At 48.9% G+C, this 21,211-nt stretch overlaps 7 protein-coding genes across 7 annotated transcripts; 3 read left to right on the top strand and 4 right to left on the bottom strand.

Moving 5' to 3' along the window:
• Positions 1 to 2,705: 2,705 nt before the first annotated feature.
• F4812DRAFT_451435 (velvet factor-domain-containing protein) lies at positions 2,706 to 4,052 on the top strand (the record flags this gene model as incomplete). The annotated part of the gene is made up of 1 exon (XM_047936208.1): positions 2,706 to 4,052. The coding sequence occupies one exon, from the start codon at positions 2,706 to 2,708 to the stop codon at positions 4,050 to 4,052; it is 1,347 nt and encodes a 448-aa protein (XP_047789413.1).
• An 867-nt stretch (positions 4,053 to 4,919) lies between these two features.
• On the top strand, positions 4,920 to 6,851 carry F4812DRAFT_431174 (dehydrogenase E1 component-domain-containing protein). The gene is made up of 3 exons (XM_047934414.1): positions 4,920 to 5,433; positions 5,513 to 5,967; positions 6,026 to 6,851. The coding sequence occupies exons 1-3, from the start codon at positions 5,156 to 5,158 to the stop codon at positions 6,535 to 6,537; spliced, it is 1,245 nt and encodes a 414-aa protein (XP_047789412.1). The 5' UTR covers positions 4,920 to 5,155; the 3' UTR covers positions 6,538 to 6,851.
• A 691-nt stretch (positions 6,852 to 7,542) lies between these two features.
• On the bottom strand, positions 7,543 to 9,092 carry F4812DRAFT_49050 (PDT-domain-containing protein). Its single transcript, XM_047939135.1, has 3 exons — positions 8,917 to 9,092; positions 8,709 to 8,769; positions 7,543 to 8,565 (listed from the first exon to the last, which is right to left on the bottom strand). Exons 1-3 carry the CDS (start codon positions 9,007 to 9,009, stop codon positions 7,610 to 7,612), a joined length of 1,110 nt encoding a protein of 369 aa, XP_047789411.1. The 5' UTR covers positions 9,010 to 9,092; the 3' UTR covers positions 7,543 to 7,609.
• Positions 9,093 to 10,180: 1,088 nt separating this feature from the next.
• On the bottom strand, positions 10,181 to 12,150 carry F4812DRAFT_459942 (uncharacterized protein; the record flags this gene model as incomplete). The annotated part of the gene is made up of 5 exons (XM_047937632.1): positions 10,181 to 10,414; positions 10,591 to 11,694; positions 11,762 to 11,811; positions 11,884 to 11,968; positions 12,115 to 12,150. The coding sequence occupies 5 exons, from the start codon at positions 12,148 to 12,150 to the stop codon at positions 10,181 to 10,183; spliced, it is 1,509 nt and encodes a 502-aa protein (XP_047789410.1).
• A 2,543-nt stretch (positions 12,151 to 14,693) lies between these two features.
• Positions 14,694 to 17,159, top strand: F4812DRAFT_49001 (uncharacterized protein). The gene is made up of 4 exons (XM_047939134.1): positions 14,694 to 15,152; positions 15,271 to 15,440; positions 15,558 to 15,687; positions 15,765 to 17,159. The coding sequence occupies exons 1-4, from the start codon at positions 14,919 to 14,921 to the stop codon at positions 17,121 to 17,123; spliced, it is 1,893 nt and encodes a 630-aa protein (XP_047789409.1). The 5' UTR covers positions 14,694 to 14,918; the 3' UTR covers positions 17,124 to 17,159.
• A 589-nt stretch (positions 17,160 to 17,748) lies between these two features.
• Positions 17,749 to 19,019, bottom strand: F4812DRAFT_48931 (DUF1770-domain-containing protein). Its single transcript, XM_047939133.1, has 2 exons — positions 18,985 to 19,019; positions 17,749 to 18,927 (listed from the first exon to the last, which is right to left on the bottom strand). The coding sequence occupies exon 2, from the start codon at positions 18,745 to 18,747 to the stop codon at positions 18,088 to 18,090; it is 660 nt and encodes a 219-aa protein (XP_047789408.1). The 5' UTR covers positions 18,748 to 18,927; positions 18,985 to 19,019; the 3' UTR covers positions 17,749 to 18,087.
• A 114-nt stretch (positions 19,020 to 19,133) lies between these two features.
• F4812DRAFT_431161 (uncharacterized protein) lies at positions 19,134 to 20,396 on the bottom strand. The gene has a single exon (XM_047934413.1). It carries the CDS (start codon positions 20,151 to 20,153, stop codon positions 19,368 to 19,370), a length of 786 nt encoding a protein of 261 aa, XP_047789407.1. The 5' UTR covers positions 20,154 to 20,396; the 3' UTR covers positions 19,134 to 19,367.
• Between the last annotated feature and the right edge of the window lie 815 nt (positions 20,397 to 21,211).

Below are 21,211 nucleotides of genomic sequence, written 5' to 3'. Positions count from 1 at the left end.
CTCAGAGCATACAGAGCATACAGGGCATACAGGGTATGCAGGGTATGCACAATATAGTAGCTGGCAAGCAACTATTATTAGGTGGGCCAACAAGGCGGTTAATTCTCCTCCAATGCGGTGCATGTATGTAGACGAGACAAGACCGGACAGGGCCGGCAGCTGCAGCATGTCCTCACCCGTGGCGGTAGCCATTCCAGAATCTGGGATTGTGTCGTGCTTACACACTTGGTAGCAGCGTTACAGTGCCCACGACCCTTTCCAGGCCGGTTGAGATACAATACATAACACGGCTCGGTTGGACCATTCTATTCCTCGATCAGCAAGAGGACAGGCGGCCCGCGCAACGCTCGCCCGGTTGCCTGTCTACCTAGGTAGCTTAATAAACGCCTCATGCTGTGCGAAAAAGGTCGACTCCACCGAAATGTTACAACGGTTGGTGATGCAACTGCTGACGCCCTCAGTACCAAAGAGTGAATGCGAATGGAACATTAACGGTTTTGTGGCCAAGTTCCGGGCTCACATTGCTCGAATGGCGAATTGGCCCGAATAAGTCCCACGGGTTGCGTCCGTGTCCACATGTGTGGTTCATCTATTCCCCTGGCTACACGATTGCACTGATGTCTGAAAGAAATCATCCATGTCCGCGGAAATCTCTGTTGGCGAAAAGCAGAAGAGAAAAAAAAAAAAAGGACAGCCACAACACCATTAGCTATCTCATGAAGAAAATGGCTGTTTGTGGGGTTAGGTCTCCCCCCATGGCATCTAATTCTCGGTTATGGGTGGCAACAAGCCTCGTACGTTAGGACCAGCCAGCAATTTTGCAGCTCTAAGGATCCGACAAATAGTCCCCGCGCGGTCCTCGATTATTTGCAACTTTGAAATCTTAACGCTGCGCAATTTTTTTATACTAGGTAGGCTGGGATCCTTACGCCAAGTTGTATTTGACGTACTATCACTGGTCTTCCTACCGAAACCACCGAATCAGGTGATGAGAATTCGTTAGGTTCGAAAGAAGCTGGCTGACGGGCATCAAAATAAAAAAGCAAAAGGTATTAGCCAACAAGTTTTGTCTCTAACCCCCTCTTTCATATTTCGTAACCGTCTATCTCTTATGGCATAAATCTGCAGCATACCTATCCAGACCGGCAGATACACTGCTATACTAGCCGCACTAAAATTATACTTGTATCGCAACGAATGGCGGAAGAGTAATTAATGTCGCGCGTGGATGCCGGTGCTGTCAGGACACGGGCGGCAACACCCACGCTACCATGAGGGAGAAAGAAAAAAAAGCCCATTTATGGTGGAGCAGAACAGAGACGGCACGGATATTATTGATGTTAGTGACAACAATGGGGGAGAATGCCGTGGCTGAATCGGGATTGTTTGGAGTTGGTTCGTCCCGCTTTGCTCCCCGGAACTTACAAGGGTCCCCTTCTACATACACAGTAGAGGGGACAAGGATAAGATTGCCCCCAGCTCGCTAGATCGCAGCACATCAGCAATATCTGTTCTTGGTGGGTGTGTTATGTCTCTCCCACGCCCCAGGGGCCAGGACAGCGGGCTGAGAGGGGGACCAGAGGGCCCAAATACTCGGTTTCCACGCCTCAACCGGAACTCGCTTCCAGTTCCACTCCTGCAACTCTGCCGTTGCCAACTTACTCTTTAGGACTAGTCCTCGCTGGCCCTTGTTTCTGTGCAACGTCCTTCCCTCTCTCTTCTGTGTTCAACCGTATGCCGACCATTTTCTCATTTATCATCTCTCCAGCCGAGTCTTGCTAAGTAGTGTATCTGTGTTGTTACGATTATTGTGCCGACTGGCCTAGATTAAGCTTGGATGCTCTCGTGTGCGTACCGAGCCTTGGAGTAGAGTACCCGTTCAAACAGTTTCGACTAGGTACTTTTGCTGTCGCTTTCTTTTAAGGGGTGTCTCGGCGAGACGTCTTCGCCGGCCCTAATATACGATTAAGAGTCCGTCCATGTTTGGCAGAATCTATACGGGTTATTATCCCTCCACGTCGTCAGTCTAGAAATTTACTCAAGCGCATATTCATGGCAAAGAGTAGCCCATAACCAGCCGCTTACGTCTTTGACCTTGTCCTGTACGTCGGGCACGTTTTTAATCCCCGTCTTCGCCAAGTTATCAGAACGACTTCGATAATCATCTTCAGCATATAAATTGAGAAAAGCATACTACTATAGGTAGTTGCACCGCATCTCTAGCAGTTTTTCCTTGCAGGGATATCCCCGGCCAGCTCTGCCATATCGACCTCTCAGTGCGCTGTTCGCCGACCACAGACATGTAAATAACCGCTTCCTACCACAGAATTTTCCAGTATACACAGTCAACTTTGGGCCCGCGGGTGGAATCGGAGCGCACTACATCTAGCTTTTACGGCTTCAGTCACTACCACATATCTCAACGGTTGTTGTCTTAGCCCCTCCTCGCATTTGTTCCAGCGTGCCATCACGATTGGCATTGGGGCCTTGGAACCAGCTTCTAACAGAAATCAGTATTACCGACACCATATGATCAACTGTCAGCTTTCACTTGTGTGATTTACCCTTCTAGATCAATTCTATATAGTCCCACCGCGACCTCTATCTGTGAGCTATCTACATTCACCAGTTTCCGCTTTATATCATTCGCTGCCGGCGAGGTTCCATCGTACGGCGACTTCTGCTGTAATACCATGGTGGACACTATGGCCAGGCCACCCGACTCGTGGGCCCAGGACCCTTATGCTCCTCGACATGGCTCTTACTACCCCCAAGAACAACGCGGCCACGAGTTACGTTTACCTCCATTACCTAGCCTAGTGACCGGACCACATGTGAATCAAGAGCTTTTGAATAGACCGCAACCAGCAGCCTATGGACATGTCCAGTATGGGGAGCCCTCCGCAGCCTCTTCGCCTCTTCATCATAGCCCACAGCCACCAATGTCAGGCCCTGAGTTACACACAATGACACCAAATCCGTACGCTAGACGGCCAGTGGAAGCAGCCGTCCGTCCCCACCCCGCCCATTCACCGAGTATGAGTAGCCGGTCCCGAGAGACGCCGGAACGCGTCCAACTACGGCAACCAGTCAGCGAGCCAAGCCCCTTGCAGTCTCATAGACTACTTTCGCAGCCAAGGCCGGCAGGGGAATCGCCTCGTCAGTGTCGTTATGGAGAAATTCACACAGCCAGGCCTGCTTCGGAATACCCACAACAAGATGCTCGTCTTCGGCAATCTCCACGACCGGTGGATACTTCGCGACAGACGTGGCAACCTCAACCTGGATTCCGTGCCCCTGAGCGGATGAGAATATCAGAACTACTAAGCGATGACCCTAGGACTGGAGAGTCTGGCTCCTCCAAGGCACCGGAGCGTAGAAGAGCGCCTGCCGCAGCCCCTTCCACATATAGGCTAAAGGTCCGGCAGCAGCCGGTCGCAGCTAGGTCTTGTGGTTTCGGCGAGAGAGATCGCAGAGTTATTGATCCGCCTCCAATAGTCCAGGTTTTTATCGAAGATGCTAAGGCATCACCACAGGAAAAAAGTGCCCAACTCAAGTTCCGATTCTCGGTTATGCATTGCACGATATGGAACGAGACAGGAGATCAGGATTGTTCAGGGATGCCTGACGACTATCGGCAGCAGCGAAGACTGATGGGAACGATAGTGTCATCACCCTTTGTGGGTCTTGACGAGAATAACGAAGAAGGATGCTTCTTCTGCTTTCCTGACTTATCTTGCCGGACGCCTGGCACGTTTCGATTGAGGTTTAGTCTGGTGGTTCTGGATCCAAACTCGGTACCGGGTTCAAAAACGCCGGTATGTGCCACGGCTATGAGCGATGTATTCACAGTCTATAATGCCAAGGACTTTCCGGGAATGCGGGCAAGCACGGCGCTGACGAAGAAATTGAAGGAGCAAGGATGTCTCATTTCTATCAAAAAAGGAAACGAGAGGAACCATGCACGTGACGACAGTGAAGAGGACGAGGAGGAAGAGGACGAGGGTGGGAGTTCGGCACAACGACGGGTGAAGCGGACTAGGAAGTCGTAACGATTTCTAAAGACATGAACTTTCTAACATAGCTCTCTCCAAGCGTTCAGATAAGACGGTCTACGAGAAGGTTTTGCAATTTACGAGAAAGAAGAGTGGTATTATTTGCCCATGGGCGTATTGCTACTTTAAGGGATGGCCATCACGGCTTGTACGAAATATGACGAAGGGGTGTATGCGACACGCCATATAGAAATGAACAAAGGGGAGATATATGCCTGCCTGCCTGCCTGCCTGTAAGGGAAAACGACGACGGAGCTGGTATGGAAACGGAATTGGGTAGATGAGGAAGCGGTAGTTTTGTTTGGCTTCTCAGGTACCTACCTAGGTAGGTACTTAACTTTGGGATGGGTACCTAGCCTACCTAAACCTATCAAACGTATTGGACATGGTCTTGGAATTGTTTACGAAATATCTTATGGAACATCTGATGCAATCTCTTGTGGAATACCCTAGATTCATTTTGGGCTCGATTTTGGACGACGTTATGGAAACTGACGATTAGCACAACTCGGAGGACGGTTAGAATTGTTACCCATTTAGTTTTATTGATCAATTAACTATATTTTGAAGCCGGTATATTTTAATCTTATTTTGAAGCTCACGATATATAAGGAGGTACCTAAGGTAAGGTACCTTACCTTAGGTAAGCTATCAATCTTCTAATCTTCTTGATAAGCTTGATAAGAGGTAGATAGTAGATAGTAGATGCCAAGACTTTCCAGGGTCTTTCCATGTTTAGTTTAGACTAGCTCTCAACAAGCTTATCTTGAGCTCCGCTACGGAGGAATTAGTACTAATCGCGGATTAGCGCCGCCTGAGGCACAGTAGTCTAAGTCAGCTTCAACCCTCTGGGACTTGCCCCAAGGAAAAAGTCGGGCGGAAAATCCCAACGTTGAATTTTTGAGTGACTTTCCGTCCGGAGCTCTCCATTCAAAAAAATCCAATTCCCACATTTCAACAAGACAAGACAAGAACTCCCAGACCCTAACTAAAGCCCACGATAACCTTTTACCTACCCTCCGGCTTTTTACCTCAGTCTTCTTCACTTCCAAAGGTTTTTTTTTTTTTTTCCCTCTTTCTTCATCACGACGACGGTCACAATGTTCTCGCGCGCTCTGCGAGTTCCGAGAGCCGCAGCGCCTTTAGCGCGAGTCCGAGCTGCCAGACCCGTCGCTACCACGCCTTTTCGCTCAGTTACTACAAACGCTGCTACCTCCCATGCTGACAAGAGCGCCGTTCCGGATGATGACGACAAGCCCTTCCAAGTCACTCTAAGTGACGAGAGCTTCGAGACATATGAGTTGGACCCTCCCCCTTACACTCTTGATGTCACCAAGAAGGAACTCAAGCAGATGTACCGCGAAATGGTGGTTACTCGGTAAGCGTCGCAATTGGCAAACCATCATACCCTATTGGGCTTTGGGGCCAAGCCATCTTTACTAATACAATCCTGCCAGGCAAATGGAGATGGCCGCCGATCGATTGTACAAGGAGAAGAAGATCCGAGGTTTCTGCCACCTTTCCACAGGTCAAGAGGCTGTCGCCGTTGGTATCGAACACGCGTTGACTAAGGAGGACGATATTATCACTGCCTACCGATGCCACGGTTACGCTCTGTTACGTGGAGCTCCCGTTAGAGCCATCATTGGTGAATTACTGGGCCGACGTGAGGGTATCGCCTACGGAAAGGGTGGTTCCATGCACATGTTCACTAAGGGCTTCTACGGCGGTAACGGTATCGTCGGTGCTCAGGTCCCTGTAGGTGCCGGCTTGGCTTTCGCGCACAAGTACAACAACACCAAGAATGCTGCTGTTATCTTGTACGGTGACGGTGCTAGCAACCAGGGTCAGGTTTTTGAGGCTTTCAACATGGCTAAGCTCTGGAAGTTGCCTGCTTTGTTCGGCTGCGAGAGTACGTACTCCGATATAAGAATCAAACATTTTGCTTCGCCATAGCTAACAAATTTCAGACAACAAGTATGGTATGGGTACGGCTGCTGCTCGATCTTCTGCCCTTACCGACTACTACAAGCGGGGTCAGTACATCCCTGGTCTTAAGGTAAACGGCATGGACGTCCTTGCAGTGAAAGCCGCCGTCAAGTACGGTAAGGAATGGACCGTTGCCGACAACGGCCCTCTCGTCCTTGAATACGTCACCTACCGATACGGTGGTCACTCCATGTCCGACCCCGGCACCACCTACCGAACCCGTGAGGAGATCCAGCGCATGCGATCGACCAACGACCCCATCGCCGGCCTCAAGCAGAAGATCCTCGACTGGGAAGTCTGCACTGAGGACGAGCTCAAGACGATCGACAAGGAGGCCCGCAAGCACGTCAACGACGAGGTAGCCATCGCCGAGGCCATGGCCGTCCCCGACACCACGCCACAAATCCTATTCGAGGATATCTACGTCCGAGGAACGGAGCTGCAGTTCATGCGTGGCCGCATACCCGATGAGAACTTCTACTTCCACGCCTAAATTTTATCAGCGCTGGCGGTGTAGTAAGCATTTGGACATGAACGACGCATTTTTTAAAAGAAATATATATATCCCCTTTTTTTTTGCAGCATCCCTGTAGTGTAAAATATAGGTGGGCAGGCCGGGCTGGGCCGGAGGGTTGGAGTAATGAACGAAGTCAAATGTCTCGATTACGCCCCAATCATCAACATAGTTAACAGGTACCTAACATACCTATTCACCCATGTGGACTAGACTGTCGATCTAGTCGAACTCAGCCTTGTTTGTGGTCCTGGAGGTAAAATAGACGAGAGATGATACCAGACGATGCTTCTGCTGCGTGCCTTGTTGTTTTGGTGATAATAGTCGTTTTTAAGGTTATTCGTTCGCGATGGTTTTACGATTCTAATCCCGCCACCCCCCTTCCCCCGATTGGCCTTATAGGTCGCTGCGAAGTATAGGTAGGACTAAGAATGAGTTGAGGATAGTTTGCTATCTTAAGATCTGCGGTGCTTGAGCAGTGGAACAAACCAAGTCGTTATGTATAACATTGTACTGCCGCTCCTCTAGAGATTCCACAACTCCTTGCACACTCCTTTTTACAACTTGCCAAATCCGCCCCTCTCTACTTTAGGTACCACCTACCTTTGCACTTTCTATACAGTATCACGTCTCACTCTCGCCTATATCAGCATATTTGCCTTCTTTTTTTTTTCCTTCCTCTATATGCCACTCCTGTCCCTGCTTTACTCTAGTTTCTAGAGCATACAAGACATAGGAAGGTAGGTATGTATAATAGCATATTAGGTTAGGTATAGGTAGGTACCTACTCGCGTAAAACGCCGGTTGTACTTTTTTCTCGACTCGATATGATACAAGTTCCATGAACCTCTTTAGAACCCAGATTTTAAACTCGCTTAGCCCCCTCCGTCCCCTATGTCCCCCCCCCCCCTTTTTTTTATTTCTTCTCCCATTTTCACTTCCGTTTCCATTCATTCCCCCCTATCCCCCTTTCCCTTCCCCTTTCCCTTTTCCATCTCACCTCCCACCTCTCACACCCCTCACCCCCTCACCGCCCGTCCTCCCCCGGTGATTACCGCATACTATCCCAGCTGCCCCACCACCGACAGCTCTGCGCGACGGCGGCGACGCAGGCCAGGGCGTCGGCGACGCGGCGCTCGGGGTCCCGCAGGCGGTGGCCCTCGAACTCGACGAAGAAGACGTACCGGAACGGCGCCGCCAGGCTCGGCCGGCTGTTGATGCTCGTCAGGTTCAGCCGCGCCCGCCGGAAGCACTCGAGCACGGAGGCGAGCGCGCCCGGCGACCGGTGCGGCACGGTGAAGGACGCGAGCGATTTGGTGCGCGAGTACACATCCCGATCTGTACCGGCTGCGTCTCCGGCTCCGTCGGGTCTGCGCGCGTTGATCACTTCTTCCAGCTCCGGGATCGGAGGGTGGAGGGCAACAACCTCGCCGCTACCGCTACCGCTACCGCTAGTGCTGTTATCGTTACTATTATCGTTGCTGCTGCCGTTCCCACGTCGCAGCACGAAGAACCGCGTCGTGTTGTCCTCGCGGTCCTCGATGTTGCGCGCCAGGACGTCCAGCCCGAGCCGCTGGGCGGCGACGGCGCTGGACACCGCCGCGCTGGACCCCGTCGGGTCGTCCGCGGCGAGGGCCGCGGCGCGGCTCGTGGAGCTGACGTCGACGGTCTCGACGCCGCGCAGGCGCGCGCGCAGGAACCCGGTGCACTGGCCGAAGGCCTGGGGGTGGCTGTACACGCGTTCGACGTGCGCGAGCTCGCTTCCGTCTCCCTCCCCGTCCCCGTCCCCGTCTTCCTCTCCTTGCTTGTTCCCCCCCCGCCCCCGCCGCCGACCGACCAGGCAGTGGTGCACGTCGAGGTAGATCTCCGCGCACACGGACAGGTCCGGGTACTCGCCGCCGCGGTCGGCGAGCTGGTCGAGCGTGAACACCACGGAGCCGTTGGACGAGTTCTCGAAGGGGACCACGCCGCAGGTCGCGCGGCCGGACTGTGTTGTTTCGAAGATGTCTTTTATTTTTCCCCTCCTCGCTTTTCTCTCCCCCACGGCTTACCGCCCGGGGTCGAGGAGGGTTTTTACTTTAGTTATCTACATTCTTGGGACTTATATGGGTAGGTAGGTAACGGTAGAAGGAACGGAAATGGATATTTACCTTTGATAGTATCTACGGGGAGAAAGTTAAATTTATCCTCGGGGAATGTATTTAGTGTGGCCTGTGAGATTTAAGACAACGGGCAGCGTCAGTTAGTTCTCGTTCTTTCTCTCTTATTTTTTTAAAAAAAAAATAATAATAATGGAAATTGACGCCTTGAGCTGTAGAAAGCCAAGCAAGTTCACGAGAATTGAGGTTCCTGTCGTACCTGGTGTGTATAAGACGAAACCGGGCCTAGAAAGCACACGGTGGGTTTTGCGCCAGGGCCATTGTCCTGCTGCTTTCCGGCGGTTGACTCCATCGCAATTGCAATTGGCTTTCTATTCGGTCTCGTGAGGATTACTGTGCTATGAGAAGAAGTGGAAGAGAGAAGATATCAAGGATAACAGGTATAATGAGCAGAAAGAACCAGACAGAGCCAGAGGTAGGTATGTACCTTAATTAGCTTATACCCCAGAGAAAGAACTCCCGGTCCCCTTTGTTTTGTTTTTTTACTTTATTTTTTATAGCTTCACTTTATGATCCATTTCTCGTTAGGTCAAAGAGATCAAGGGTTAGATTTTTGTCATTCGAAGCCGAAGTCCGGACTCCGACCGCAAGCAAAGCGCTCCGGTGCGACGGGACCCTTAGCGCGTTATTGACCCAGTAGAATTTAAGTAATACATGGCATTAATTTAACGGCATGAATTTAGCCCCTATAGGAGGTACCTAAGGTATAGCACGTAGTTGTACCACCTTGGATTTCTTACTTCTTCCACCATTGGATAATAGGTTTTTCTTTTTTCTTTTTTTTTTTTTCCAAGGCACAAACAATACCCTAGTACGATATCCACTTTTGACATCGACGCCCTACGTACGGCCTAACTATCTAGGTACCTAAGGTAGGTACCTAACCTAGGCTGTGATCATGGATACCTCAAACGTCATATTGTCCAAATCATCATATGCATTAGGTGCCTTGTAAAATATAGTAGGTTAGGTATCTATACAATACCTAACCGATGATGTCTTGGTCAAAGTACCAGGTAACTTTAGGTAGTTGGTCACATTGAAGAGTATGCACATGGATATGAGCCTTGGCCGGCTTGTAACGAGCGACTGATGTGCTCTATTGCACTATCTAACTAAACGAGTGTAATGAGTGACTTGCTCTACGGAGCTGTTTCCGCAAACGTCGTGGACTCTGAACGCAACGCAATATCCGAGAATAACTTCCCAGAATAACAAGAATCAAATTTTACTAATATGTGTGTGTGTATGTGTGTGTGTCAAACTTGCAGCGAGGCAAACGGAATTACCAGGTTCGCGCTCGGCTGCTTAAAGGATGAAGCCCTATGATGTAGGCAGGTCCAACAACTCTGGACATTGGATAGACCCCCGGGTACAGCATCTTTGCAATACGCGCGTTAGTCACATGTCATGCTACGTTATAGAGGTGGATTTCATACCTCCTTTTCATGCCATAAGTCAACTCAAGCCGTCATCATAGAGCGAAGCGGGCTGGGTGTCGCGACCTGTCTAGCCGTGTGCTCCGAATTTGCGGGGCCCGTTTTCGCTAGGCGTCGCTGCGCGAACGAAATCGCCTTTGATTTTCGCGCCGACGCAGGTGGTTGCGGCAGCGGACGCTCCGATGCTTCTATGACGGGTACCTGCTTAGATGGGACAGCTTGAGCTTGCCCCTCGTCAAAAACGAGGGATTCCTCAAACTATATACCGAGTCACGTTAGCAATTACATAGGGAAAAAAAGATTGTAGAGGCATTGATGAAAGGATTAGGTTTTTCTTTGTTTTTTCTTCTCTCTTTATGATTTGATGATTTGATGTAGGAGAACTTTTGTGCTCATACCTGTCAATCGTCGTAGTACTCATCATCGTCATCCACTTCGGCTAACTGCTCGAAGTTCACCTTATAGCGGAGAATACCTCCGACACCACCGAATCCCTTCACGAATTGGTTACCTTCAGTCGACCTATCCGATACGAACTCCAGGTTAGTTCCGAAATCTTTGTAGTGCTCTGCAATCCACTCGAGGAAAGAGTCCTGCGCAACGACTTCCATCTCTTGTCCAGTTTCCTTGTCCATGAACTTGGATCTATCACCAGTCTCTTGCTGCTTAGTAGTGTGGAGAATGACTTCAGCACCGTTGCTATCCTTTAGGACCCATCGTGTGATCTCGAGGTTTTCGAAGACGATCAATGTCTCCACCGCGCCGAGCTCCAACGCCTTGAGCGTGTCCTCAATGCCATAGCAGACCTTGCCGGTGTCTTGACTGATCTCCTCAAAGTACTTGCCGATGAGCTTCTTCTCTTGGATAAACTTGACATTTCCTAGAGTCTCGGAAGACAACTCGATAGCCTGGTTAAAACCGTTCTCGCCACCATACGACACGTCAACAACCTTGATAACCTTGCTCTGTAGCCGGTTGTCGAACATGTCAGAGGCATTAAGGTCGTTTTTGAAGTCGGCCGAACCAGCAAGGATAATACCTGCAACGTTGACTTTGTCGTTCGTGATAAAATTCTGAACAGCCAACTCAGCTACTTTACGGACGTAGTTGTGTCGCTTCTCTTCTCTAAGACGGGCGAAACGAAGAGCAGACTGTCCACCACGGCCGTGCTTCTTGGGAAGATCAACGGAGAACTTATGAATGACATCACGAGTATTTCCGCTGAGCGTACCAAACAGAGCACCATTACCATCCATGACGATAAAACCAAACTTCTGGTCGGATTCCAACAGCTCAGCCAAAGCTTCAGTGTGGAATTTATTGTCGCAGAGGTACAACGAGGTGTTGATGGGCTTGAAGGGTTCAAAGTCGATGTTGACCTTTCGCTCCTTGCCTTCCGAAGTCAAGATTTCACCACAGTATACGACAAGACCATTGGGAGGGACCTTGTTATATAGCTTGAGTCGCTGTTGGGTGGAGGTGATGGCGGAAAGCACAGACTGTCGGTTGACACGAGACTTGATGTTCGAGGCGGTACCCTGGTGTCAACAAGTCAGCTTACTCTTCCATTTTAGATTATGGTGACAGACGCAGAATCCTACTTACGTATTCTTCGGCCAACATCTTTGCAGCGCGGGAAATCTGATCCTTGGGAGCTATTCCTGGTGTTTAGTATTGTTTCTCATCCATGTTGAAATGTTGAAGCGGGGGAGGGGTAATTTGCGTACGGATGATTAGAGAGATCATGCTGGTGCCATTTCCTCGCGCGGCCTCAAGGCGCTTGATGAGTTTCTTGACTTTCCATATCTCGATCTGTGGGCGGCATTGTTGTTAGATACAATGTTGAACTACGTTGAGAGGACACTTGGACGCAAGTCTGACAGGGGCGGTGGAGAAGGGCGAACGCTGAAGAGACTAAAGGAGTAGAATAGTCTACGGCAATGATCGAGCGCACTTACATTTTTCTCAGCCTCGGTCGCCTGGGCGTCACTCATTTTGGCTTGAGGGTAATGAGTGATCTAAGATACGGTCGTTCTTATGTGGAGTGATGCTTGGGGGGGGGAGGTGGTGAAAGATTGATCGTATCAAAGCGTATCAAGGATGCAGTAGAGAAAAAGGATGGATGAAATTTTGTGGTCGAAGGAAACAAGGAAGCGTACCTAAGGCGGGCCCTCGGGGTTTGTGAGGTACCTTACCGTACCTTCTTCTACTATGTAAGCAAAAACGGATGCTAAAAAACCAACGCTAAAGAAACAAAACGACCTAGGAAGGCGGGGTGCCTCAGGTTTGTACCTAAACTTCCAACCTTTCGATGAAAGGTACATAACTAACCTATACCTAACCTTGTATTGAATCTATTCAAGCCACATTATGGCGCATTCACCAGTTAAGGTCCATAAAAGCACAGACTTACATAAAGTGGCGGTAATGAATTGAAATTTGACCGCCTTTGGACGGCTAGGCTGACTTTCCATTTTGCCCGTGACTCTTTCAAAGCCCGCACTGACGTTTTTGACCGGCGAGTCGCAACCATGTTCACTCATCTCGAAAACAACACGTTAATCAACCTTATTCGGCAGTTTCTGGGGTTAACTATCAACGTCTTTTCCTCATTATAACTATTGAAACAGTGGTTATGCATTAGGTATAAGAGATGACAGAATCCACAGGATCGAGGCAATGTCGTATCACTTGACCTTCCTCATACAAAGAAAGCAATTGTGATGACAGCCTCGGAAGCTGAGCTTTGACGGGATGATTATAAGATGCCAGTCTATCAAGCACTGACTTGATTGCATTTGGAGTTTGGAGTTTGGAGTTGGATGCGCTAAAAGGTTGCCAGACTAGAACGTGGATGTGATGATCGCCATGGGATGCGAGGGGGCCGTAGCAAAGACAGTTGAGCGACCGCTCCTGGCTATCGTCCACACCTCCACCATCACCTCGCGTAGGAACCTGCATCCCGATTGTGATTCGTCCACATGTCGATGAATTGTCTGCTTTTTTTTGGTGCGACTACTAATTGACTTATACACCATATGTCAATTGCCTATGAGGTTTCATCTTTGGAGGTCTCTTGTTATCGGAGTCTCAACTGCTTACTCAATTCGGGTACCAACCACATCATATTTGGCAATTCGTCTATTAACTGTGCAGGTACAGAAGGAGAGTCTAGAAAACTTCGATTAAAGGCGAAATTACCCAGCATTGGTTTTCAATCTTAAGCAGGTTACGGGTCTGGAACTACAAGGGGAGCCTTGTACGAGTATTACGAGCAAGAAACAAGCCAGTGACAAGCGATCGATGAAGAGAGATCCTATTCTGGAAAACAGCCATTCCTATGAATTGGCGTGGGGCGGATATACTGAGATGGCCACTGCAACGTGGATTACGTCACATCCTTTTCAGTTGTTTTTATCTCCCCTTGGCTATCCGTGCAGCTAAGAAAATTATCCTACCACACTCGATGGGAGAGAGTTTGGCAGTTTTTTCTCGTTCACGATAGCCTCAATTCTGAGGTCTCGGTGGGGATTTCTGCCGGTTGCGGCCTCCGTTGCTCTAAACCGAGGTGGAGCTAAGCGGCTGGGCCAATCTCACTACAATACAACGGCAAGACACGGAGCACAGAACCACAAGCATGGGGATTATCGATATGATGCACGATTAAATTGAGGTAAGACGGGGTTGGGTTAAATATAACTTCAGGTTATATTTTCCGGACGTGACTTACTGTACGGTAAAGTGGTGATCATGACACCTGTTGTTTGTTTTCGTTTTTGTCTCTTTTTTGGAGCATGTTGCATTCGGCCTATCTCAACTCAATTGGTCATTCCCGGTCAAGACTAAACACTTGTATGTGCCGACCGACAAAAATATCAACACGTCATGTGGAATTGGTATACAGTGGCTCAGCAGATTCAACCAAGTTATCGCCCTCACGATGATATTACCGCGGATTCAAATGTTTGGTTGTTGGGTTACTACTGTATGGTACCGATAGTTGATGGCTTACAGGTGGTAATATTAAGGATATTGGGCTCTTGTGAGGTTGACAATGATGTGGTGGATGAAGATGGTGACAAGAGATGGAAGTGTTGGCGTTGGACCAGTGACAAAGGGTTGAGCTTGGCTACAGAGGCGGCGGTTACTTGTTTGGCCGTGATCACGAGAGACTCGGAGGATTAGATGACCCTACCAGCTTTGCCAGAATACCTAACCTAGAGTAGGGGTTAAGAAGAGGGGGTTGGAAGGCTGGTCAGGTATACATACGATAATACCTAGACCTAGACCTACTTAACCCTACGAGCATATGGCCAATACCTCATAGATGTGTACCTAGGGTCTTATTACATTGATGATGGATTGTTATGTTAGCTGGCCCTGTATGCCTTATGCCTTATGGCCTTATGACTTTATGACCCTTACAACCGTTATGATGTATGTAAGTAAGTAGCTTAACGACAAAAAAAATGTCTAACCTATCAGATCTGGTCTTTCCTTCCCCTGGTTGATTTGCGGCTCAAGCCTAATAATAAAATAATAAGAGTGGAATTTTAGCGTTTCCCAAATTTCGTGGGCTCCTTGACCTTCACTTTTCTCAAACCTCCACACTTTAATAAGTCAAGTACCTCCTACCTACACATCCAGCTAGGTACCTAATATCCCACCTTTCCTCAGATTCAAGGTATTTTAAATCATCTATGCATCTACAACAATCACGTCTTTAAAACGGCGAATCAACAACCGCGCAACACCACGCAACATGGCAGACGACGATTCTAGTGAACTCTCTTCTGTCTCATCTTTATCTTCTGCCCCATCTGAAGATGACGGCGAGATTGAGGTGAAGCGGGAAAAGGGCATATTGAAGTTCTTTCATAAGCTTCCTCCTGGTACGAAACCTGCAGAGCCCAAGAAAGAAGCAACACCTCCACCACGAAAGCGATCACCTTCACCATCTCACGAATACGTTCTGGCTGATAATCCAGATATTGCAGTATGTGATGAACTCTTTTGTCGCGCTAAAAAACGCGAAATGTCGCGTCTTTTTTTCTTTTTCTTTTTTTTTCTCCCATTTACCTAGCCTGTCTAAACTAACTATTAACCACCTCTAGTTTCTTGTCATGTTTCGTGCCCGATTTAACGATGCCCTTCCTAAATCCCTAGCAAACTTCGGTCCTCAAGAACTTGAGCGTGACGTAACTGAAACGGTTCCTGGCGAACGTGTTGAACAATTTCTATGTGCTGTTCTCAGCCTTTTGTTGAACCGCAAGCAAGATGTCAAGTATGACGCAATTCCCAACATTGACCCCCCTACAAAAACAAAACAAAAACAAAAACAGAAAAAAAAAACATTTACATTAGGTATCTAGATCTGTATTCTAACAAACATTCTTAATAGGCCTGGACATTATAACCGAGCGCTAGAAGATGCTATTAATACGCACAAGAGCCAGTGGGCGCGAGATTGGAAAGATGAGAATCCTCTGAGTGGCAATAGGACCTTTGCTTCTATGGATCCTACTGAAAGAGTATGTCAATTTCCCGTATTTCCCATATTTGGTATGTGGTGCAATAATTAGGTACTAACAAAAATAACTTCATCCAGCTAAAATTGTTACGAACTCTCGTGGTTTGGTCCCTATCATCTTCGGAGGTGATCAAAGGTATCATCAACAAATCCTACAAGGGAAACCGACACGAAGACGATCTCAACCAACCCCTTTCCGTGCAGCCATGGGGATCCGACAGCGATAAGCGCCGTTACTACCTAATCGAAGGTCTAGACGATACCCATTTCCGAGTCTATCGCGAGAGCAACCCACAAGGCTTTAACAGAACATGGTGGAGCGTAGCAGGTAGCATCGAAGAGCTTAAGGCTCTAGCAGAAAAGCTGCAGAAATCTGATGGCGGTCCTAAAGCTAAGAAATTGGCGCATATGATGTTGGCAGCTGTCCCTCGCTTCGAGGCGACCGAGGAGAAGCGCAAGCGACGGGAATACCGTCTCATGCGCAAAGAACAATTCAAGCGACCGGAGCCTGGATACTCCATGTACGAAGGCCGAACCAGGGGCAAACGAATAAAGTATACCTATTCCGACGAGGAGGACTTCTTAACCGATTCCTCTCTCCGACGATCCGCGCGTAATACCCGCAACCCTACACCAGCTGAGCCGGCTGGTCCCGTAACCACTGCCAGTGGTCGTCAAATCAAGGCCCCGTCGCGAATGACTGTAGACGCTTCAAACAATATCGTCACAACTAGCCCCACAAGCCAGGGTCACAATGAAGCTACTGCGTCAAAGGAGTCGTCAGTTGGCCCTACCGGTCGACCCAGAAGATCGGCCGCTGTAAATCACGGCACAAACGGCTGGGCATCGTCATCTAAGAAGTCCAAGGAGTATAACTCGGATGAGGAGATGGACTATGATGACGAAGAGGATAGCGAACCAGAACTAGGCGACGATGAGGAAGATCATGTCCCGGATGAAGACAGCGAAGATGATGATGAAGATGATGAGGATGAGGATGAATTCAACGAGGACGAAGAGATGGTCGACGACGACTTAGACAATTCTAACAAGGACAGCATGATGGTTAAACTAAAGCTTCCATCAAAGAAAACATCCGACTCTACCGGATCGGGACTCAACTTGGACGAGTACCGTTACAACGGAAAGAAAGAAAGCCCCAAGGCTCCGGCAACGTCGGCAACAGAGAACGGCACATCTCATAAAGATTCCACGCCAGATGAGAAGAGCGAGGAGGTTATATCAGTAGCAACCACAAAAAAGCAAGCTACCCCCGAACCGGAGTTGTCTACCGTGAATAAGGAGCAGCAGCCCCAACTCCCTCCTTCGACACCTGCACTCAGCTCGCTTCAGTCGACCTCGTTGGCTTTTAGGGAAAGCCCGGATAAGGCCCAGCAGGCTCTGCCCAAGCATTTCGACGTCGGTGCCGGGAAGTAAACATCTTGACGAATACTTTGTTAATTCGGACTTGCATGGAGCATAAGAGCGCGTAATGCACCTCCCACTATTTAGAGGAGATACCTGCGTATAACTTGGAAGAGGTTTAGTTGATGCTTGAGAAAGAGGGGATGTCTGTATCTTTTTGCAGGAAATCTCAAACAGAGCAGAACATAGAGTAAAGGCAATGGTGAAAAAAAAGAATGGACACGATGAATGGTATCGTTGTCTTGTTGATATACAAACGGACAGAGAGAGAGAGAGAGAGAGAGAAGGCAGGCATACATATGTATTTATGCTGGCTAAACTGCTAGGTACTCGAGTGCGATATTCGCAGTCTACATCGATCTGGTCGGACGAGATAGGTATCCGTTCCAGTTTCTATAGATGAGTACCATAGCAGGTATGTATGTACCTACAGATGGGTGAACCCCCCCATCGTCAGCCTATAATTTATTCCCCCATGAATGAGCACCAACAAGCCTGCATTGCATGTATGTCTAGGTCGCCCTAATCAATGAAAAATCGCCTAAACATATGTAATGTCGCTTTGCGGTTTTCCCCAGAACACCAAGAAGACTCCCCACCCTCCCCAATGCTATGATATGGTATAGTGCTATCGCTTCTGCCTTCGCCTTTCCCCCCCTATGCATTCCAACTCCGACCTCCGAGACATGTCCGTCCGTAGCACGCGTATAGACTGGGCATGTCGCGGCCCTGGCATCCAATAAGGCCAAGGCCCGAGCCCAGGCTAAGTTGGCGTTGTAGTAAACTCGACTGCTGATGCTGTTGCTGCTGGCGCGCCATGTTATTATCCTCTCATCGTTTCCACATTTGTAGGTACGTTTTTATATGCGTATATGTCAGGTATATATGTGTATAAGGTATGTGTGTATAGGTAGGTACCTAGGTAGGGACTGCATAAAGAATGGTAGAGGTAGGTTAGGTAGGTAGGTAGGTATATTCAAGCTCTTGCCTTCACCTTCTGCGGCGGCAGGGGCCAGTTATTCACGGCGTACCACCAGCGGCGCAGGCGCGCGCCGACCGAGCTGCCGCCGACGCGGGCGTTCTTGTTCCAGTGGTGCCAGCCGTGCAGCGCGAGGTTATACAGGACGCCCTGGGCGAACGGCATCATCATCTTCGAAGCCCGGTCAGCCCCTTCCCCCTCAAAAAAAGAAGAAAAAAAAAGAAGGAAAGGGGGGAAAAGATGGACATGAGACAAAGATAGGAAAACGAAATCAATAAGGTTCAAATAAACAAGTACCTGGTCCCGCACCGTGATCCACGCCACCTTCCACCACGTATCCGCCTTGGCGATGCTGTGCAGGTAGCTCTGTTCGAAGCGCAGGTCCGGCATGGGCGGGAGATGATGGCGGGGCCTAGGGTGCGGCTTCAACACGCTGATGGGGATATCGCTTTCGTCGTCGTCGTCGTCGTCTTCGTCGCCGTCGATCGAATCCAGGTCCGAGTTTACTAGGTCGTGCGGGCTGCGCTGGTGCAGGTTCACGGGCTGCTTCTGGGACAGCGACGAGAACGGGTTCAGGTCGTGCTGCGGGGACGGCGCGCGCTGGATGTGCGCCGTCTGGATCGTCTCCGCGATCTGCGTCGGGATGCTGTCCGCCATGGCGTTGGAGGGGTGCGTATGAGGTAGAGGCGGTAAGGTTAGGTTCAGGTATTTGCTGACTCTAAGAAAGGTAATGCGATGTTGCTGTACGGAGCTTGAAGCTTGGAAGCTTGGTGGGTTGGTGGGTTGGTGGGTTCTAAGGTTGTGAGTTGTAACTTAAGTTGTACGATTCGTAAGTCCCTGCAAATGACGTTTCAATGCACGTAATTTCTATTAAGTGATAGGACAGGTACGTACCTACCTAACCTACTCCCCAAATGCATATTTCAATATAAGGTACCTAATATAAGAAATATACGATAAGTGGATACCTACAATTAATGGGATATACCGGGACACAGCAATGTTTACAGCAAATAATCATTTACTTCACATCCAATAGTTATAGAAATTTGGCCAGACAATTTTTTTTCCATTCTGTAATATCCCGACCTATTTTAATCTGCATAAAACAACTCATGTCATTTTTCATTAGCAGTAGTAATAAGCGAGTGTCTGATTTAACCTATTCCATACATTAAGACTCCTCCAAAAAAAAAAGGGGAATTAAGGGGGGCTAAGACGTGTAAACAATATCCCATCGCACAAAGTGCGCCTGGTCGAACTCGGCGAATGTCCGCTTAGGGGATAAATCCCAACCTCGATGCTATATCCATATCGTAATCGTCCGTCATCAACGACTCTTCCGAGCTTCCTAGCTTGGACGCGGCGAAACCCGGCATCTTGGGTTCCGGTAGGTCACAATCGCTAATGGATAATGCCACGTCCATGCTGTCCGAGTCATATGAGAGGATTTCTCCATATCCGTTCATCAGGTCTATCTCCGGCTGGTTGAGCGAGCTGAGGTCCTCCGTAGTAGCCGTTGCCGCCTCTGTTCCGTTCTCTTCTCCGCACGGTGCTTCCATTGGCGACTTGGCGTACCAGTTGTCCACCGCGTCCTGTATATCAAAGAAGATGGTCCCCGGGATAAGACATCTGTTCTCTGGCATACCGAACGTTGGCGGGAAGAGTTGGATTTTGCGAGTCTCGGGAGTGAACGCTGCAACGCTGGAGTAGTGCGGCTTGAACCGGGCGCACAGATCTCTGAGGGCGGTCTCGAGGTCGAGATAGCGCTTTCTCGGCCACGGCTTGTTGTTGTCGTTCTTGTCGGGGACAAAAACATATACCGCAGTTTCTTTGCGAAGCCTTTCCTTAGTCTTGTCATCAGAACTTGACTTGCGTGGTTGGAGCACTTGATCTCGCGCAGTTATGGATGTCTCTAAAATGTGGTCGATCCAGTGCACGGGAACTTTCGTGATCTCGGGCACCCATGTTGAGTTGTAGAGGTCATAAGCTTCCCAATCCGAAAGCTCCTGGTCGCTTGTCATCATCGAGAGGCTCATTTGACTGACTCTTGGCTCTGCCATTTTTTCGCTAACTGTTGAATCGGGACGTTTGATTCGAACAGGAAAACGTCCTGCATTAGGAGAAGATGGCCTGGGTTTTATTCCCTCCTCATCTGCTTCGTAATTGCCTATGGAGTTCCGTGTTAGCTGAAGTTTGATAATGCTGCCACGTCATATCAGTGGCGATAGCTATAATCGAGAATGTTAAATGTAAAGTATATAGAAAGAAACTTAGATGTTGTACTAAATAGACGACTCCTTACCATTTTGGTTTGTTATGCATGAGCCATCAAGGCTATCGAATATGCTCATGCTAAAGAGGGTGTTAGGCGAGCGATTCTGAGTATACCTTTCCCGTGCTTGACTATTCGCAACCATCGTGTCTAGGTCAGGAAGACGAGGAACAGAACTTTTGGCAGATGACGTGTTAGAAGGTATAAGATCTAGGCCATTGTGTCTTGGACAACCTAAAAAGTTACTTAACGCGCCATTTTTTTCTGCAGAAGTGTGATATTGGGTCGACCCATCTCGTGATGGTCGGGAGCTCGTAGAAGTACGAATACCCCTGAGTGACGAAGATATAGAGCTAATGCTCTTCCGTATAACGGATGGCCGGTAGCTTGGATCATCGCTCTCGGTGGATATGTCTGAAGAAAACCGATCTCTTAAAGACGAAAAGGAATTGATACCCTTTCGGATGAAGGAGGGATGGTGCTTCTGGATGTCGCTATCAATCGCATCGTACTCGATGAGCTGCCATCCTGGGAATGACCTTCTACGATCAAGACTTCGCGCAAAGCGCCGGCGTAGAGAGGATTTCTTGAGCTTCAAATTTTCGGTTATGTGAACCCGATCTTTGGCTGGCAATGGTATTTTGGGATCTGTTAAGTATCCCAAATCTTTCACGCTTGATTCGGGGTAAGCCGTAGTAGTAAATTTGCGGAATCTTTCCCGAAGGCTAGCCATTTTGTAGGATGTAGCTAATAGTTTCGAATAAAGCACTGACTTCAGGGCAGTCGTACAGAAAGAAGTGGTAAGGATAGAACCCAATCTTCTTCTAAGTCTTATTCAATGGTTCT

This window comes from Daldinia caldariorum (assembly GCF_022478825.1).
Source record: "Daldinia caldariorum strain CBS 122874 unplaced genomic scaffold F4812scaffold_10, whole genome shotgun sequence".
In the NCBI taxonomy this organism is placed as follows: domain Eukaryota; kingdom Fungi; phylum Ascomycota; class Sordariomycetes; order Xylariales; family Hypoxylaceae; genus Daldinia; species Daldinia caldariorum.
This window is presented reverse-complemented; position numbering and strand designations above follow the sequence as displayed.